This window comes from Odocoileus virginianus, chromosome 12 (genome assembly GCF_023699985.2).
Source record: "Odocoileus virginianus isolate 20LAN1187 ecotype Illinois chromosome 12, Ovbor_1.2, whole genome shotgun sequence".
Taxonomy (NCBI): domain Eukaryota; kingdom Metazoa; phylum Chordata; class Mammalia; order Artiodactyla; family Cervidae; genus Odocoileus; species Odocoileus virginianus.
The window spans coordinates 51,773,901-51,793,343 of NC_069685.1; the positions used below are offsets into that span (position 1 = coordinate 51,773,901).

At 43.9% G+C, this 19,443-nt stretch overlaps 1 protein-coding gene across 10 annotated transcripts in view; it reads left to right on the forward strand.

The window, feature by feature from the left end:
* The first annotated feature begins 653 nt into the window (after positions 1-653).
* CIT (citron rho-interacting serine/threonine kinase) overlaps positions 654-19,443 on the forward strand; it is a 176,387-nt gene continuing 157,597 nt past the window's right edge. For all 10 annotated transcript variants that reach the window (XM_070475252.1, XM_070475253.1, XM_070475254.1 and 7 more), the window contains exons 1-4: positions 654-735; positions 2,674-2,776; positions 9,445-9,586; positions 18,451-18,626. In XM_070475252.1, coding sequence (XP_070331353.1) covers positions 2,681-2,776; positions 9,445-9,586; positions 18,451-18,626 — 414 coding nt within the window. In that variant the 5' untranslated portion in view covers positions 654-735; positions 2,674-2,680. The remainder of the gene's footprint in view (positions 736-2,673; positions 2,777-9,444; positions 9,587-18,450; positions 18,627-19,443) is intronic.

Genomic DNA, 19,443 nt, shown 5'->3' on the forward strand with positions numbered 1-19,443 from the left:
AACACTGTCAGATCTTCTCCCCACCAATCCGCCCCAATCTGGCTGCCTGTTATTGTATCTCGTTGTGGTTTTAATTTTCTTATTTCCTGATGATGAATGACGTTGAGTACCTTTTCATATATTTGTTGGCCTTTTGGATTTCGACTGTTTAAGTCTCTTGTCTTTATTTTAAAATGTTCTATGAGACAGTTTCAATATCATCGCCTTTTTGTTGCAGTCGACAACCAGTCATTGAGGTAGGTGGAATCTCAAACTCAAAGCCTCAGCTGTAGCCTGTTAGCAGAGAACCAGCTGGTTTATTTAACAAAGTAACAAGTACTTTTACCTTAGCCAGGATTGATGAACAAGAGCACCAATCAGAGTGGCTGGGCTGCCTTCCTCCTTGCAGGTGGTCATGAGAGCAAGGGCCACTGCCCCAGCATTTTCCTCAGACATCTCAAACGTAAACAGACGCGTCCTCAAACCTTGCATCCTTCTGCTTAACCGCCAATTTCAAACTTCCAAGACCTGCCCTGCCGGGTCGGAAGAAACAATTTCATTGGCCCTCTCTTTCACTTCCTCGGTCCCTTTAAGGACTTGGGCAGGGCCTGGTTGAGATAGAACTGTCCATCATACGAGCGGGAACACTGATTGGTCCAGATGTGACTGGCCCCACCCACGCCGTTGCCAGTGTTCAAACGCTGCCGCGGGAGGCACGGGGTAGAGCGGCGCGCAAATATCGCGGTAGGCTGAACGGTGAGTCTGGTCTCCCCAAGCCCAATTCTCCCTCACCCCACTTTGCAAGACCAAGGGAAGGGCCTCCTCCACCACACCAACCCCGGCTTTGCCTCTCGCAGCAGGGAGGGCGGCGGTCCCGCCCTGAGGGCTGCGGGGGGTCGGGAAGGTCTTTCCAGGCTGGCGGTGCAAGGCCATATCCCCCGTCGCAGTCGGGGGGTTGGCCAGGCTGTGCTGCGGCTAGAGGAATTTCCTTTCTCCAGCGGGGTGGGGTCCTGTGTTTCTTCTGCCCTGCCTCCTGTCGGCATTGCTAGTCGGGGCTGGCAGCGCCTTAGAATGTGTGACCTTAACTTTGGTGTCTTCATACTCTCCGCCCCAACACGTCACCGCCTACTTCCTGCCTCTCACTGTTCCAGTCCTATGTGGTTTCCCAGCTACTGTTAGAGAAGCCCAGGGCTTGCCTCAGAACCTTAGCTCTGGCTGTTCCCTCTGACCCCAGGATACTTTTGTTTACCCAAATATCAGCAAGGCTTGCTGCTACTCCCTTCAGATCTTGGCTCAAATGTTAACCTGTTCAGTGAAGTAGTGTTGGAGAAGACTCTTGAGAGTCCCTTGGACTGCAAGGAGATGAAACCACTCAATTCTTAAATCAGTCCTGAACATTCTTTGGAAGGACTGATGCTGAAGCTCCAATATTTTGGCCACCTCATGCGCAGAATTGACTCCTTAAAAAAGATCTTGATGCCGGGAAAGATTGAAGGCAGGAGGAGAAGGGGACGACAGAGGATGATATGGTTAGATGGCATCACTAACTCGATGGACGTGAATTCGAACAAGCTCCTTGAGTTGGTAATGGACAGGGAAGCCTGGTGTGCTGCAGTCAGTGGGGTCGCACAGAGTCGGACAAGACTGAACTGAACGGTGAAGCTACTCTGACTACACTGTTATACACACACTACCATGCCCCAATTCCTCCATTTGTTTTTTTCTTATTATTTTTTTAACCCCATAGCTTCCAACATACCTGTATTATGTAATTTACTTATTTTCAATTATTTGTTCAATAACTGTTTATTAGCATTTATATGCCAGGCTATATATGTCCCCATTATATTAGGATAAAAGTCCCTGACCTGGTGGAGCTTATATTCTAAGGGGGGTTGTTGTTGTTCCGTGGTTAAGTCATATCTGACTCTTTGTGATCACATGGACTGCAGCTTGCCAAGCTTCCCTGTCCTTCATTTTCTCCCAGAGTTTGCTCACACTCATGTCCATTGAGTCAGTGATGCCATCCAACCATCTCATCCTCTGTCACCCCTTCTCCTCCTGCCCTCAGTTTTTCCCAGCATCAGGGTCTTTTCCAGTGAGTCAACTCTTTGCGTCAGGTGGCCAAAGTGTTGGCGATTCAGCATCAGTCCTTCAAATGAATATTTAGGGTTTATTTTTTTTAGGATTGACTGGTTTGATTTCCTTGCTGTCCAAAGCAAGAGTCTTCTCCATCACCACAATTCAAACGCATCAATTCTTGGGTGCTCAGCCTTCTTTATGGTCCAGCTCTCATATCCGTACATGACTATTGGAAAAACCATAGCTTTGACTATACAGTCCTTTGTTGGCAAAGTGATCTCTCTTCTTTTTAATATGCTGTCTAGATTTGTCATATAGCTCTTCTTCCTAGGAGCAAGCATCTTTTAATTTCATGGCTGCAGTCACTGTCTGCAGTTATAAAACAAATTTTAAGTAAGTGACTATGTCAGATAAGTGTTGCAGTGTTACTCCTGTTACACTGAATAAAAGTCTGATTTTTAATCTGTGTCACCAGACTGAGCTTCCCAAGACCCAGTGGTGGCTGATTTTTCACCTCCCTACCCATGATATCTTGCGGGAAAGCTCAGGATCTCTGAAACCGTTCGCGTTCAAGTCTGCGGATAACCTCCTCCTGTCTCCTCTCATCCCCAGTGGGGAGATGCTGAAGTTCAAGTATGGAGCACGGAATCTGCTGGACGCTGGTGCTGTTGAGTCCATTGCCAGCCGGGCCTCCAGGCTGAGTCTTTTCTTCCAGGTAACAGACTGGCTTGTCAACTTTGCTCACCTCTGTGTGTTTCCTTGGAACCTCTTTGTGATTCAGAGGTTATAGGAATTTGTTAGAGGATTGAGGTGAATCTAGGAGAAATCCCATTTGGTGTTTTACATATGCTGAAAGTTGTGGAAAAAGGAGCCGTTGTGCCAGAAGTAAGTAGCTGAACTTGCCCTGGAAGGGTGACCTTTTTGAGGATTTCACACATGTTACACTTTTGCACTAAAGTTTGCCCTTTTATTATAGAAGGAAAAGTAAATGAACAAAAGCACTCTTTTGACTGGAATTTCTATAGGTGTAACCCTATAGAAATATAGAAATCTTTTTCATTCAAGGGATGTTTATGTTTTAAAAAAGTTTTGATAAATACCAAACCTGTACAACCCACATCCCTCTCAAGATATAGACCATTTCCATCACCCCCAAAAAGATGAAAACTTAATGTTGTGAGATTTTTTTTCCCAAGTAGATTTCTAATTCTTTTGTTTGTTGTAGAAATCCTTGTTTGATAAGTCAAAGAGAAAATACAGATAGTGGTGAAGGTTTAGGTTTGAATCCTGGCCCCAGAATGTGTTAGCTGTGTTACCTTGGGTGAGTCAGTTGCCTTCTCTAGATCCATTTTCCATTCTTTGTATTATAATAGAAGTTATAGCACCTAATTTACAAAGTTATGAGGATTAAATGAGATAATTCATGTACTTAGTTCTTGCCCAGCTCTTGGTAAGCCCTTTATAAATGATAACTATTATTAATGATGAGTGTAGAAATAGTATTAGCTACAGTAATAATAAATTTATGTTCACTACTAAATAAGGCATTTTTGTAGGATTATCTGTATGATGATAAATCTAAGGTGATTTACAATGTTATATTAGTTTCACTACTAATATGTTCTTGAGGACATTTTCACCAAGATATTGGTATTGGGGAATGTTTAACCAGATCAGAATGAGGACAGAGTGAAATCTTATGTTGTTCTGTGGGTCACCATTTAAGTCGAGGTATTTTTCTCTTATGAATGGTCTATTTTTAACCTCAACTGACTGGAGTGCTACCACTTTTTAACCCATTAATCGTTTTACTCCTAAACTTCCAACTTACGACAAAATTCTTATAATGTGCAGATATGGAGAGGGACAGAGATTTGCTCAGAATCACACAGCTTTTAAATGACAAAGCCATACCCCATTTTTGGTGTGGGTGTGTAACTGCTGGGCAACATTGCCAGTGTATATCAGAGTTTAGTAAGTATATCTTGTATTTAAATGTCATTATACCAGCAAAGATTGTATGTAAATCCCCAATTCATCCTTTTTTTTTTTTAACAAGTTCCCCCCTGTGCTCTGAAAAGCTGTTATTTGCAAGCATAGCATAACCCCAGCACTTGCTTTAATATAAGCAGATTAAGGATACTGTTTTTGCCCCCCATTTAGATGAAACCCACTCCTTCTTGGATGGGACTTGAACCCAGCCAAAACTCAGATTGGGACTTGAGTCCATCATTCCTGAGTTAGGAGGGGACTTGAACCCACTTTTGTTGTTTTTTTAAAATTTTTTTATTTTGGCTGCACTGAGTCTTCTGTTGAAGCGTGTGGGTCAAACTCACTGTCTTTTAATTGAAACTGCTCACCTTGTGTCAGAACTTACTGAAGCTCAGGTTCTTTTTATCACGGAAACGGCGGAGTGAGTTTATTAGCAGAGGATGCTTGTGAGAGATACAAATGGTCTGGCAGGGGAGCTCAGCACCGAGAACAAAGAGGGCTTTATTTTCATAGTCAAAGAAGTGGGGAGTGGAATAGACCACCTTCCTCATTTTGGGGTAGATGTTCAAGGCTTAGGTTTTTAGTTCTCCTTTGACCCTGTATGGTTAATGAGGACTGTCACGGTGCTATTTAAATCATATGTATATTAACAGAAGAAAGGTAGTATATACTAAAATATGGTAATTCGTCTCAGGTTTTGATATTATGGCCCCTTTTACCTAGTTTCTTTCCCTTTCCCCGTCTATTCCTGTCTTGACTACCTGCAGGAATGCTATTCTTCAAGGACTCCCTGACTTCATGTAACAATATTCAGACCTGATATCTATTGTCTTGTGTTTAAACTGTTGGCACCTGTGGCTTGAGTGTGCCTGGCAATTGGATACATCTGGTCTTCCTTCAGGGTAGTGTAGATTGTTACTGAGGTGAAAGTGTCAGTCGCTCCTTTGTGTCCGACTCTTTGTGACCCCATCCATGGACTGTAGCCTTCCAGGTTCCTCTGTCCGTAGCATTCCCCAGGCAAAAATACTGGAGTGGGTAGCCATTCCCTTCTCCAGGGGAGCTTCTGAACCCAGCCATCAGAGGAGATTGTTGCTAGGTTACTGGGTTCTTTTCTAGAGTGGTCATTAGCTTATAGCAGTCTCCCAAATGCCCTTAAAATTCCCTCTTGTTTTTAATCCCCTCATGGGATTTCTAAACTAACTGATTATCCCGCTTTATCCCTATCCCAGTGTCCTTTTAATGAGGTTTGGATAGAGAGTAGTGGTTTTGTTTTCCATTTAGACAGGGTCTCAGTTTCTACTTAACAGTAAGTACCACCCCAAGAGTTGCAGGTCAGTGGTTGGCAGGCTTTTAGATTTTTGAGCCAGCAAAATTTTACAAGTTTGCTAGGCTGACTGAGGTTTGCCAACCTTGTATTTTGCTAAGTAAGGGATGTAAAAAAACACAAAAAAGAAAACACTATTATCTTCTGGTCCTTTTATTTCATAAAGAGAGGACATTTTAAAAAACACCACCAGGGCAAGGATGTTGTTTCAGAATAAAGGACCATTTTACAATTTGAATACACTTAGCTTAAAAGAGTCATTGTGCAGTGTTCACTTTTTCTTACTTTATGACAGACTTGAAAACTTTTTTAAGACTCAGTACTGTATTTGGGAACTGCTGCTTAGTTAGTCTAAACTCATCAAGGGAATCTTATTTTCCCAGGAAGTGACAGAACTCGAAAGTGACAGATAGTGTGGTCTGACTTAGTGCTTCACAAACCTGGCTGAGGTCTGACTGTCTTGGTAGGACGTCTTACTGAAATATATTCTCAGCTGCTGCTGCTGAGTCACTTCAGTCGTGTCCGACTCTGTGACCCCCTAGACTCTTATGACCCCACGGACTATAGCCCACCAGGCTCCCCTGTCCTGGGATTCTCCAGGCAAGAACACTGGAGTGGGTTGCCATTTCCTTCTCCAGTGCGTAAAAGTGAAAGTGAAGTCACTTAGTCGTGTCCAACTCTTAGCGACCCCATGGACTGCAGCCCACCAGGCTCCTCCATCCACAGGATTTTCCAGGTAAGAGTACTGGAATGGGGTGCCATTGCCTTCTCCGATATTCTTAGCTACAGACTGGTAATGGTACCTGAGAATCTGGTTTTTGGTTTTTAATAAAGTTCTCCAGGTGATTCAAAGTCATGTTACTGAGCCCAAGCTTGTTCTGCTTGCCACAGGACAGGCCAGTAAATCAGGAGATGAGTTGTTGGAACAAGTAATGACTACTTGTATTGGAAAGCTAGCAGATGGAGAAGATGGCAGACTGGAATCTCAGAAAGCCATCTTCCCTCAGTTGGAGGGCTAGCTCCGTTTATATACAAGAGGGGGAGGGGCTCACTGTGGCACCAACCAGTGGCTGAGCAGGACCACAGAAAGTGGGTGGTTGACAGTCGCTCACTAACGGTTGCTTGCTTGCGGGAGGGGCCCACGGTGGCACTGACCAGTGGCTGAGCAGGACCACAGAAAGTGGGTGGTTGACAGTCGCTCACTAACGGTTGCTTGCTTGGGGGAGGGGCCCACGGTGGCACTGACCAATGCTGAGCAGGGCCACCGAAAGTGGTTGGTTGACAGTCGCTCACTAACGGTTGCTTGCTTGGGGGAGGGGCCCACGGTGGCACTGACCAATGGCTGAGCAGGACCACAGAAAGTGGGTGGTTGACAGTCTCTCACTAACGGTTGCTTGCTTGGGGGAGGGGCCCACGGTGGCACTGACCAATGGCTGAGCAGGACCACCGAAAGTGGGTGGTTGACAGTCGCTCACTAACGGTTGCTTGCTTGGGGGAGGGGCCCACAGTGGCACTGACCAATGGCTGAGCAGGGCCACCGAAAGTGGGTGGTTGACAGTCGCTCACTAACGGTTGCTTGCTTGGAGGCAGGTCCACAGTTGAGCTGAGCAGGGCCGCTATAGCTTGTGCCTGCCTCGCAGCTATTGCACCCAGAGTAGGAAGGTGCCACACGGCGCCAGAAAGCGGCAGGGTCTGAGGAAGTCCGGGCTGCTCTAGAATCGTCCTCCAGCCCTTGGTAGAGCCTGGTTGTCTGAGGCGGCAGACGCTGTGGCCTCAGCTGGCTTCACTGGTCAGTTTGTGGCTGATGAGGTGGCTCAGGAGCTGGCATCCTGGGGGCGGAGCTCCCGTCTGCCACTTGGGCAGCGGGTTAGTGGTGGTGTGGACCGGCCTGGTGGGCTGGGTTCAGCCGCGTGCAGAGAGGTGCAGTGGAGTGGCCCCTGCTTTAATGGTGTGTGCTGGCCAGTGCCAGGGAGCGGGCAGGAAAGGGCCCATTATGCTTCTGGTTCTGGCCGAGGAGCCTGCTGTTGGGCTGTTACAGTCAGTTTGTTTCTGTCATCCGGGGCTGTGTAACAAAGCACTCATAAAGTTTAAAGCAACAATGATTTACTTTTTCTTACAATTCTGTGGGTTGGCTGCATGCAACTAGGTGATTCTGCTGGGGTCACTCATGGGTTGTACTGAGTTGGGAGCTTGGCTGGGATTAAAACCTCTGGTTGCCGACTGCTGCCTGGGGTGCCTCAGTTTGTCCAGTGACCTCTTCTCCAAAGGTCTTTTGTTACTCACTCAGTCTAATCTGGGGCTTATAATTTTTTTCTGTGAATAGTACGTTGGCCCTAAGGTCTCTGCTGCATCTACTGGACTCTGCCATTCTATTTATAGCACAGAAGCTCAGACAGTAAAGAATCTGCATGCAATGCAGGAGACCTGAGTTCAATCCCTGGGTTTGGAAGATCCCCTGGAGAAGCAAATGGCAACCCATTCCACTGTTCTTGCCTGGAGAATTCCATGGACAGAAGAGCCTGGCAGGCTACAGTCCATAGGGTCGCAAAGAGCTGGATGAGACTGAACAGCTAACACACACACAGAGCCATAGATGATGTGTAAATTAATAGGCATGGCTGTGTTCCAATAAAGCTTTATTTATAAAAACAGACAGTGGGTGAGATTTGACTGTCACCTGGTCTAGCCCATGCTTCTCAACTTGGCAGCTGGCTTCCCCAAAAAAACAAAAGTAGAAGCTGCCAGATTTCTTAAGGGCTGCATCTTGAACTGGCAGTGGGTCACTTGTGTTACATTCTGTTGGTTCACATGAGTCATGGAGACAGCACAGATTCATGGGGAGAAGAAATAGACTCTGACGCTTGATGGATGCAGTGGCTTTTAGAGTTAGAAGAATTGTTGGTGGCCAGCTTTGCAGACAGAGAAGGCAATGGTAACCCACTCCAGTCCTCTTGCCTGGAAAATCCCATGGATGGAGGAGCCTGGTAGGCTGCAGTCCTTGGGGTCACTAGGAGTCAGCCATGACTGAGCGACTTCACTTTGATTTTTCACTTTCACTCATTGGAGAAGGAAATGGCAACCCACTCCAGTATTCTTGCCTGGAGAATCCCAGGGACGGGGGAGCCTGGTGGGCTACCGTCTGTGGGGTCGCACAGAGTTGGACATGACTGAAGTGACTTAGCAGCAGCAGCTTTACAGAGAGAACTACATATAGTCCGTGGCACATGGGATTCATTGCTCTGGACCAGGGGTGTGAATTCATGTCTTGGGTGGCCAGACAGTTGAGTGTAAAGGAGTCAGATGGGCCAGATGGAAGAGCTGTGAGTTGAGTCTGCAGTGAAATGCCGAACACATCCACTTTCTAGAGGGGCAGTGCTCCTCAGCTACAGCTCAGCCTCCCCAGGCAGGAATGTGGTACAGTGTTGCCAGATCTGCCTGTGTCCCATAAGAAGCTAGAAATCCTCCCCTCCCCCCTCCCCTTTTCATTTGGTGTGAAATCTCCTGATTTTTCAATATTGGCAGATAAATTATTTTAAATGTAACAGGCCAAACAAAACATGTCTGTGGGCTAGATGCAGTCTGCCAGTTTGCAACTGTTGCCTGAGATCATGAATAAATTCAGCTTTAGCGCAGTCACTCCATTCACATGACCCTTTATTCGAGTGAATTAAAGAAACTGAAGTTATGTTAAACAAACCTGTAGGAGCACAGGGAGGAAGAGGCATTCATTGTGTCCTCCTGAAGAGACACGGAGATGTGACAGGACCAGCAGGGTCTGGGGTAAATGTCCCCATGAGCCTCAGACTGCTAAGACAGAAGAACTGTTTCTTATTCATGGCATGCTGATGAAGTTTTCCTCCCCAGGTGCAGGAGGAAGAAGCCCACATACAAGTGATAATGACTGTCAGTGGACGTCACTTTAAAGGATGAGGCCACCAAATTCTGCTGCTAGCATGTGTCGTGAGCAGTTAGTTGAGCTGGTGGCTTGCAATTTACTCTGCGTGGATGTTATTGATCAAAGCTTTTCATTATTGACAGTGTCTCCATCTGCTGTTTGCTGTTTTTAGGGGAAACCATCCTCCATGACTCAACAGCAGATGGCTCTTCTTTCCCGAGAAGCGATATTAGATGCCCTCTTTGTTCTCTTTAAAGAATGCAGTCAGCCGGCTCTGATGAAGATTAAGCACGTGAGCAACTTTGTCCAGAAGTGTAAGTGTGGGGAGAACTTTTTCTTGAAAATTGTCCTGCTTAGTGAGAATTAAAAGGATACCGGAGGTGGGATGCGTTTGTGGTCGGAGGGAGTGGGTGGGAATTTCTGCTTTAGATGGACCCAGCTTCAAGGTCAGCTTCCACCTGCTGTTGCTAGGAGACTGGATAAATCAGGCCTCTTGATTGCGAGTGATAGAAACTCAACGCAAACTAGCTTAGGCCAAAAGTGAATTAAAAAAAAAATTATTGAAGTATAGTTTATATACAGTGTTGTGTTAATTGCTATTGTACAGTGAAGTGATTCAGTTATATATATATATTCTTTTTCATATTCCTTTCCATTATGGTTTACCATGGGATATTCAATATAGTTCCCTATGCTATAGAGTAGAACCTTGTTGTTTATCCCCAAAAGTAAATTTTTTTGGCTCATGAAACTGAGAGTCCAGGGATGGGTCAAATTTTAGGCATGGCTGGTTCCAAGGACTTAAATAATGTCTCTGGCTCCTTCATTATACTCACTCAAGGCTGATTATTCATTAGGCATTGTGAATACAGTGCTTAGCATCTACAGTATTCAAAATTATTGTAATCTAGACGTCCTCCATGGCAACTCAGGGTTTTCAAATACAAAAGTGGAAGCTGCCAGGCCTTCTCAGGCCTTAGGTCTGGAAGGGACATAGAATCTCTTTGGCTACATTCCATGGTTTGCAGTGAGGCAGTAAGGCCACTCAGATTTCTTGTGCCAGGGAACAACAAAGCACATGCATTGGGCACTGTCTTTGGATGCTGGCTACCCCAACTGTACCCAGCATGTATCGTCTGCTGTCTCTCTTCATGCAATCTCAGGGAAGATTCTCATTGGCTCTGCTTTGGGTCACTTGCCCATCCCTTGACCAGTCACTGGGCCAGGGTGTGAAGTGTTGTGATTAGCCTCATGTAGGTGCCCAGGGGTCCCAGGGCACCATGATCACTGGGACCTCATGGAATGGGGGATGCGCTATTGCCTAAAGGACCTGGGAGTTTTGAATGGATAAAACCAATATATATCTAGTAAGTGACATCGGTATTTACATGTAACTTGTTTGTTCTCAGTGTCCTCATCTGAACGGTGGGGGAAAAGGCGTATCTGATACAGTGATTGAATGAAATAGTGCACAGTCCAGGCTTATGTTGCCTGGCACGTAGAGACACTCAGTAAATGTTGCCCAATAATGATAACCGTAAACCTCAATATTTAACACACTGTGTACCTTTAACTTTAAAATGCACTTGGCATATTTGTTCATGATTCTGTATTTGTTTGAATAAGCTCCCACCTTATTTTGTTGAGTATTTAAACTCTCAAATAGGGAGTGGGAGGGGAAGGAGAAGCTTGTGACAAGACTAATTTACTGAGCTTTCAACATGTACCTTCTTGAGATTGCCCTCCAGTTAGGATCCTCCTTTAAAGCAGTGGATCTTCTAGACTCATTCAGTAATCAGGAGGCTAGACTTGTGAAATGTAGATTTTTCTAATAGATTTCTCTTTCAGGAATCTGTTTCATATTTTTAAAAGAGGCTTCCTGGAGAGGATGGTTGAGAGATTATGATTGGAAAAGGGTGATTGCATTAGTATGTTTTTTTTTTCCCCCCTCTTTGAGTTTCTGTTTTGGAATGTAAGCTTCATTTTTCTGTGGGAAGAAGGGTCCAACAGCTGTTACCACATAAGTTTCTTGAGACTTGCCATAGAGATGGAAAATTTCCTCTGGGACTGTTGGAGGAAGTGAGTGCCTGAAGCAGTGCCCCTAGTTTGGGCCAACGGAGGTCAGGGAGCTGGCATTTGGGAATCAGGGAGGAGTTCTTTCTTTCTTAATTGCTAAGCTAGCATTTTTGCCTAAAACTGGGTCTGATACACAGAAGGTGGGGCTTCCTAGATGGTACAGTGGTGAAGAATCCTGCCAGTGCAGGAGATGCAAGAGACATGGGTTTGATCCCTGAGTCGGGAAGACTGCCCTGGAGAAAGAAGTGGCAACCCACACCAGTATTCTTGTCTGGAAGATTCCATGGATGGAGGAGCCTGGCAGGCTACAGTCCATGAGGTCGCAAAGTGTCAGACATGACCAAGTATGCATGGACACACACAGAAGGTGTTTAGTAAATATTGGTTGACTATTGCCAATGAACAGAATAAGTAGCAAAATCTTAAGTAGTGTATCACATATTTTATGTAAAAAATAAACAAGTGTGATGTTAAAACATACAGACAAAAGTGTTGATAATTGTTAAAGTTGGACTTTTCTCGGTGATTTGACAATGGCTGAAATTTTACCTTCTTTCAGCTACATTCACTGCAAGCAAACTCTTCTATATGTTCACAACCTTAGTACTTTGGGCAAAATACTACTTTTAAGTTCCTCCCCGCCACCATTGTAAGCATATTACAAAGTTACTTGTAGCAACATGGATGGACCCAGAGATTATCATACTAAGAGAAAGACAAATATCATGTGATATCACTTATATGTGGAATCCTAACAACTGATACAAGTGAACTTATTTACAAAATAGAAATGAGACTTAGAGACATAGAAAACAAACCTATAGTTACCAAAGTGTAAGGTGGGGAAGGGATAATTTAGGAGTTGGGATTAACATATACACACTACTGTACATAAAATAGGTAACCAACAAGGACCTATAGCACAGGGAACTATATTCAATATCTTGTAATAACCTATAATGGAAAAGAATCTAAAAAAAAATATGTAGCTGATCACTTTGCTGTATACCTGAAAACACAACATTGTAAATCAACCATATTTCAATAAAAATTAAAAAAAATACAAAGTTAAATATAAAAGATCAGAATGGAAGAAAATCCCTCAAAATCTTACCTAAGATAACCACTGTTAATGGTTCAGTGCATAGTATTACAACTTTTCTTTTGTCCTTATAAGATATTTATTGTGGAATTGTTCAAACATATCTTAACAGTAAAGAGACAAGTGTCATAAACCCCCACATACCAATCAAGTAGCTTGAACAATGAACTGTTTACCATGTGTGTTCTAAAATTTTTTTGTTGTTCAGTTGCTCAGTTGTGTCCAACTCTTTGTGACCGCATGGACTGCAGCACACCAGGCTCCTTTGTCCTTCTCCTGGAGTTTGCTCAGACCTCATGTCCTTTGAGTTGGTGGTGCCATCCAACCATCTTATCCTGTGTCACCCCCTTCTATGTGCAGTCTTTCCTGGCATCAGGGTCTTTTCTACTGAGTCGGTTCTTTGTACCAGGTGGCCAAAGTATTGGAGCTTGAGCATCAGTCCTTCCAATGAATATTTAGGGTTGATTTCCTTTTGGATTGACTGGTTTAATCTCTTTTGTTGTCCAAGGGACTCTCAAGAGTCTTCTCCAGCACTACAGTTTGAAAGTATCAGTTCTTTGGTGCTCAGTCTTCTTTATGATCCAACACTCACTTCCGTATATGACTACTGAAAAATCCATAGCTTTGACTATATGGACCTTTGTTGGCAAAGTGATGTCTCTGTTTTTTAATACACTGTCTATGTTTGTCATAGATTTTCTTCCAAGGAGCAAGCATCTTTTAATTTCGTGGCTGCAGTCACCATCTGCAGTGATTTTGGAGCCCAAGAATATAAAGCTTGTCACTGTTTCCATTTTTTTCCCTATTTATTTGCCATGAAGTGATGGGACTGGATGCCATGATCTTAGTTTTTTGAATGTTGAGTTTTAAGCCAGCTTTATCACTCTCCTCTTTCACCTTCATCAAGAGGCTCTAACATTACTCTGGTTTAATTTTATGCAAAATGGGTTGTATATTGATAATGTTTTGCCACTAGCTTTGCTCACCTAGCAATATATTTACTCAACAAATATTTGTGGAGCACTCGCTATGTGCCTGCTACTGTTTTGAGTACTGGGTTTACAGTAGTGATCAGAACAGAAGCAAATCCTTGTTCTTGAAGAATATAGACTCCAGTGGAGGTTGAGCTACTTAATTCTTTTAAATATGTGTCTAGTATTCTTTTCTGTGTGTGAACTCTTATGCCATTCCCACTTTCCTATTAATTATAGACCTCTACATTGTTTCTGATTTTTCTGTAACAAGCAGTGCCCATCATGAGTACCTTGACATGTGTGTCTTTTGAGCATTTCTGTGAAGGATGCACTCCTGGAGATTGAAGTGTTGCAATGCTGAGTTCAAAAAGGAAGCAGCACTCAGCTGTGGTGGCTTCTGCTCCCTGGGTCTATATATGTATCTGGGAAGATCATCCTCTGACTGCGTCTTCATTTCATGCTTTGGGTCTTTTGTTCCCTGGGTCTATGTATGTATCTGGGAAGATCATCCTCTGACTGCGTCTTCATTTCATGCTTTGGGTCTTTTGCTCCCTGGGTCTATGTATGTATCTGGGAAGATCATCCTCTGACTGCGTCTTCATTTCATGTTTTGGGTCTTTTGCTCCTTTGGTCTATGTATGTATCTGGGAAGATCATCCTCTGACTGCGTCTTCATTTCATGCTTTGGGTCTTTTGCTCCTTTGGTCTATGTATGTATCTGGGAAGATCATCCTCTGACTGCGTCTTCATTTCACGCTTTGGGTCTTTTGCTCCCTGGGTCTATGTATGTATCTGGGAAGATCATCCTCTGACTGCGTCTTCATTTCACGCTTTGGGTCTTTTGCTCCCTGGGTCTATGTATGTATCTGGGAAGATCATTCTCTGACTGCGTCTTCATTTCATGCTTTGGGTCTTTTGCTCCCTGGGTCTATGTATGTATCTGGGAAGATCATCCTCTGACTGAGTCTTCATTTCATGCTTTGGGTCTTTTGCTCCCTGGGTCTATGTATGTATCTGGGAAGATCATTCTCTGACTGCGTCTTCATTTCATGCTTTGGGTCTTTTGCTCCCTGGGTCTATGTATGTATCTGGGAAGATCATTCTCTGACTGCGTCTTCATTTCATGCTTTGGGTCTTTTGCTCCCTGGGTCTATATATGTATCTGGGAAGATCATTCTCTGACTGCGTCTTCATTTCATGCTTTGGGTCTTTTGCTCCCTGGGTCTATATATGTATCTGGGAAGATCATTCTCTGACTGCGTCTTCATTTCATGCTTTGGGTCTTTTGCTCCCTGGGTCTATATATGTATCTGGGAAGATCATTCTCTGACTGCGTCTTCATTTCATGCTTTGGGTCTTTTGCTCCCTGGGTCTATATATGTATCTGGGAAGATCATTCTCTGACTGCGTCTTCATTTCATGCTTTGGGTCTTTTGCTCCCTGGGTCTATATATGTATCTGGGAAGATCATTCTCTGACTGCGTCTTCATTTCATGCTTTGGGTCTTTTGCTCCCTGGGTCTATGTATGTATCTGGGAAGATCATTCTCTGACTGCATCTTCATTTCATGCTTTGGGTCTCTACCTCAATGTCAGTTCCCACCGTGTTCATAGTGGGCGGGGATGAAGGTTGATGGGGTTTTGTAGTCACAGAAGTTGGTGGGAAGAGACGTTGTGCAGGATTATTTTTCACAGTCATAGACACTAGTGTAGCATCTCACCTGTTCACCTTGATAATCCCAAAGTGTTTGAATGACAACATTGTGACTTGGAGTGGTTTCTCAGAATTCTGAGAGCATCGTATTGGTTTTGCCTGCAAGCCGTTTTGTCTGCTGGGGTGATTGAGATGACTGGCGGTTGCTGGAGACAGACCCAGAGTTATTAAGTTGGATAGTGCTGTAAGCAATGCGGGGGCCCAAGGCCTTACAGAAGAATCAAGAGAGGCTGGCCTTGTGTGCAGGCAGTAATGAAATCATGTTCAAGTCAGAAAGTTGCAAGCCAGCATATTTGGGAAATTAATAATTCAAAAACTCAAGTACTAGATCTGAGAGAAACTTGGAAGAAAACAGGGAAGAAAGACAGGGCTTGACACTGTGATGTAAAGGCAAAAGGAGAATATTGTGCAGCATTCAGTTCAGCTTCTGCATGGAATTCTCCCTGAAGGCACTCTAGATTTATTTTTTTGTTTTACGATGGTCATGATGAATTGAAACAAATCTGCTCACCCCTCTTGCCTGATTCCTCAAGGGAACAAGAGAAGACGTTTTTAGGGTGACAAGTTAGAGGTGTTGTTAGTGCAGTGGTGCTCATCACATGTGCCTTTGATCCAAGTGAATTCAACTCCACCCATGCAACAAAGGAAGGGAGTGGGTAACAACAATTAAAATTGCATTGGCTAATTCATCATTGTGCTGCCAAATGACTGTGGTTATAAAATGGCTCTTCCCTTTGTTGGATTCTGTTCCTTTCCCTGTGTGAACAACTTGCCGAGTGAATGTAGCTCCCAGTTGTATCTGGTGCCCTTCCACAGAAATGGCTCCAGTGTACCTGTGGGATTTCAAGAGTCCCTTGGTCTTCACCATGACACCTTTCTGAGGGATTCTCCAGGATAATTTTGATGACATGTTACTCTTGTCTTCCTTTGGAGTGTAACCCTGTATATGATGCAGTTTCCCTGTAATGGACGGGATTGAAGGATTTGGTCAGTCACAGCTGTTCTGCTCTATTCCTTTTTTAAAAAAATATTGAAGTATAGTTGATTTACTAATGTTATGTTAATTTCTGATATACAGCAATACAGTTATATAATACATATATATATTCTTTTTCGTATTCTTTCCCATTATGGTTTATCACAGAATATTGAATATAGTTCCCTGTGCTATACAGTAGGACCTTGTTGTTTATTCATCCTATAAATAACAGTTAATATCTGCTAATCCCAAGCTCCCAGTCCTTCCCCCCACCCAATCCCCTTGGCAACCACAAGTCTTTTCTCTGTGTCTGTGATTCTGCTTCATAGCTATGTTCATTTGTATTTTAGATTCCATATGTAAGTGATATTATATGATATTTTGTTTTTCTATTTCTGACTTACTTTGCTTGTGTATGTTGCTGTTGTTTAGTCACTCAGTTGTGTCTGACTCTATGTGACTCTGTGCGACCCTGTGGACTGTAGCCTGCCAGGCTCCCCTGTCTATGGCATTCTCCAGGCAAGAACACTGGAGTGGGTTGCCATGCCTTCCTCCAGGGGACCTTCCCAACCCAGGGAATGAACCCAGGTCTCCTGCACTGCAGGTGGATTATTTACTGTCGGAGCCGCCAGGGAAGCCAGACTGACTTTGCTTAGTATGATAATTTTGCTGCAGTGGTATCTATGTTGCTGGAAATGGTATTCATCCTTTTTTGTGACTGAGTAGTATTCCGCCGTATGTATATACCTCATCTTCTTTGTCTGTTCATCTGTCAGAGGACATTTAGGTTGCTTCCATGTCTTGGCTGTTGTAAATAGTGTTGCTGTGAACATGGCAGTGCGTGTATCTTTTCAAATTACAGTTTTGTCTGGGTATATGCCTAGGAGTGGAATTGCCGTATCGTATGTTAGCTCTATGCTCTATTTGTTGTGTTCTGAGGAACCTCTATACTGTTTTTCATAGTGGCTATACCAGTTTACATCCCCACCAACAGTGTAAGAGGCTTTTCTTTTCTGCACACCCTCTCCAGCATTTGTCATTTGTTGACTTTTCAATGATGGTCATTCTGATCAGTGTGAGATGGTACCTCATTATAGTTTTGATTTGCATTTCTCTAATATTTATGTTCCATTCTATTCTTTAGATCATTAGAATCACTATATATCTATCCTGTGATGCCTCAATTTAATGTTGTTAGTAAATGTATGTTAGATTCCAAATCTGCTACCTGTTTAGTCCATACTTTAAACATGGAGAATCTCTGACTGTTATGGGCTGAATGTTTTTAACGACTTTCCTGCTTCCTTCTCTGGTTTCCCAAATTCATATGTTGAGGCTCTGACCCCCTCTAAGTGGAGCCTTTGGGAGATAATTAGATGTAGATGAATTCATCAAGGTGGGCCCCATGATGGAATTCGTGTCCCTAAAAGAAGAGGAAGAGAGGTGAGGGCTCCTTCTCCTTCTACCACATGAGGAATACAGGGGCTGCCTGTCAGCCAGAAAGGGGGTTCTCAACAGACTCTCAGCCTGCTGGCCCTCACAGCCTCTAGAACTTTGAGAAATTAATGTCTGCTGTTTAAAGCGCTTCATCTGTGGGTCTGATGCTTTCGTTAAAGCTTTCAGGGTAGAGGAAGACACGGGCTGAGAGATTGCATTTAGAAAAGGAGTAAGACTATGCTGAGAAAAGAGACAGTTGCAAACCCATCAAGCTGTGTGACACGTCAGCTCTGCAGGGCCAAGGTCAGGCCTCTGCTTGGTTCCTCAGGCTCAGGCTTTTTCTCCCTTGGTAGTGCTGCTGCATACTATGTATGGCAAGGAGGGTATTTACTGACATGATGCAAGGGAGATAAGACCTGGGCTAATGGAGTAAAACTGAGTAGAACATATGGAATCAGGATGGAATTATCTGGAAGTCAACCCCAAAGTTGACTGAGGATGGGGATCACATGGCTCATATCCCATTATAAACCAGTCCAGACACCAATAACACGTTTGACCACACTCACTGCCCTGCAGCCCCCGGAGAGGGGGAGGAAAAGCATGATTTCTGTTCGCCTTCCCCTGTTTTCTTCATCTACAGGATTCAGATCATAGCTGCCATGGAAACTGTGCGTTGGAATTTCTGGAGCCCTTAATTTTAACTTAGCATAGAAAAAACACTTTTGTGCTGATTTTATAATTATTCACGACAAGGAGAAAGTGACTAAATGTCTCCTGACAGTGAGGGAAGATACAGCAACGCTTTCTTCTTTCTTCCTTTCTTCTTGCTTTCATAAAGATACGAGTATTTGAAGCACATTATGGATCCAGGAGTCACTCTTCCGTCTTTTGCAGATTCTGATATCATAGCTGAGTTGCAAGAGCTCCAACCTTCAGTGAAGGACTTTGAAGTGAGAAGTGTCGTAGGCTGCGGTCACTTTGCCGAAGTACAGGTGGTCAGAGAGAAAGCGACTGGGGATGTCTATGCCATGAAAGTCATGAAGAAGAAGGCCTTGTTGGCCCAGGAGCAGGTACGACCTTTTAACATCCAGCCTCCCCTTTCTGCACCAGCAGGTTCATTGCAGAGATGAGAACCTGCTGAATTGACACCTGGGATGGAGCCAGTTTTCCTCTGCATCCCTAGTTTTAATTACTATGGCACAGCCAGGAAGGTCTGAGCCTGCTTTCTTGAACTGATATTGACTAATTTTGAAGATTGACAGGCTCCCCTGGGTTGCTTGATCATGTTTTTATAGTTGCATATTATTCAGAACCAACTTGGCCTTTTCACTAATGAATTTGAGATGATCTTTTGTGACCATCCACTGGGGATTCAGAGATGTGCATATCACGGGATGAGTCAGATGGTCTTTGCTTTTGTACACATCTTATATATTTGTGTTGGGGGCATCTGTACTTGATTTTTTTTTTTTTTTTGTATTTGGTTTTAAAACAAGCCTCTGAAGAAATTAAATTGTTCTGTGGCTAGGGAGTTGCCAGTCTGAGAGGAGGTGAGAAGTTATCTTTCTGGTTGTGGGTTTTTCTCTCTTTTTAAACAAGGCTGCTGCTCCCAGACTTTATTGATTCATTTGCTGTGTTTCTAGAGAGACGGCCATCAGCCTTGGTGTTCAGAGAGCAATTTATTAGTTACCCACGTTCGAGAGCACATCATGTGTCCAATAATGGACCGAGCTCCGTGGGAAGTCTGCAAAAGGAATCAAAGCTCTGTGGCTGTTAGTTTCAGGGTTTTGGCACAGCCTTGGGAAGTTGAGAAAAAATGGCAGATCCATAAAGCAGGCACTTAGGAGCTAAAGCATCACAAAAGAGGGAGCAGTTAGCAAATTCACA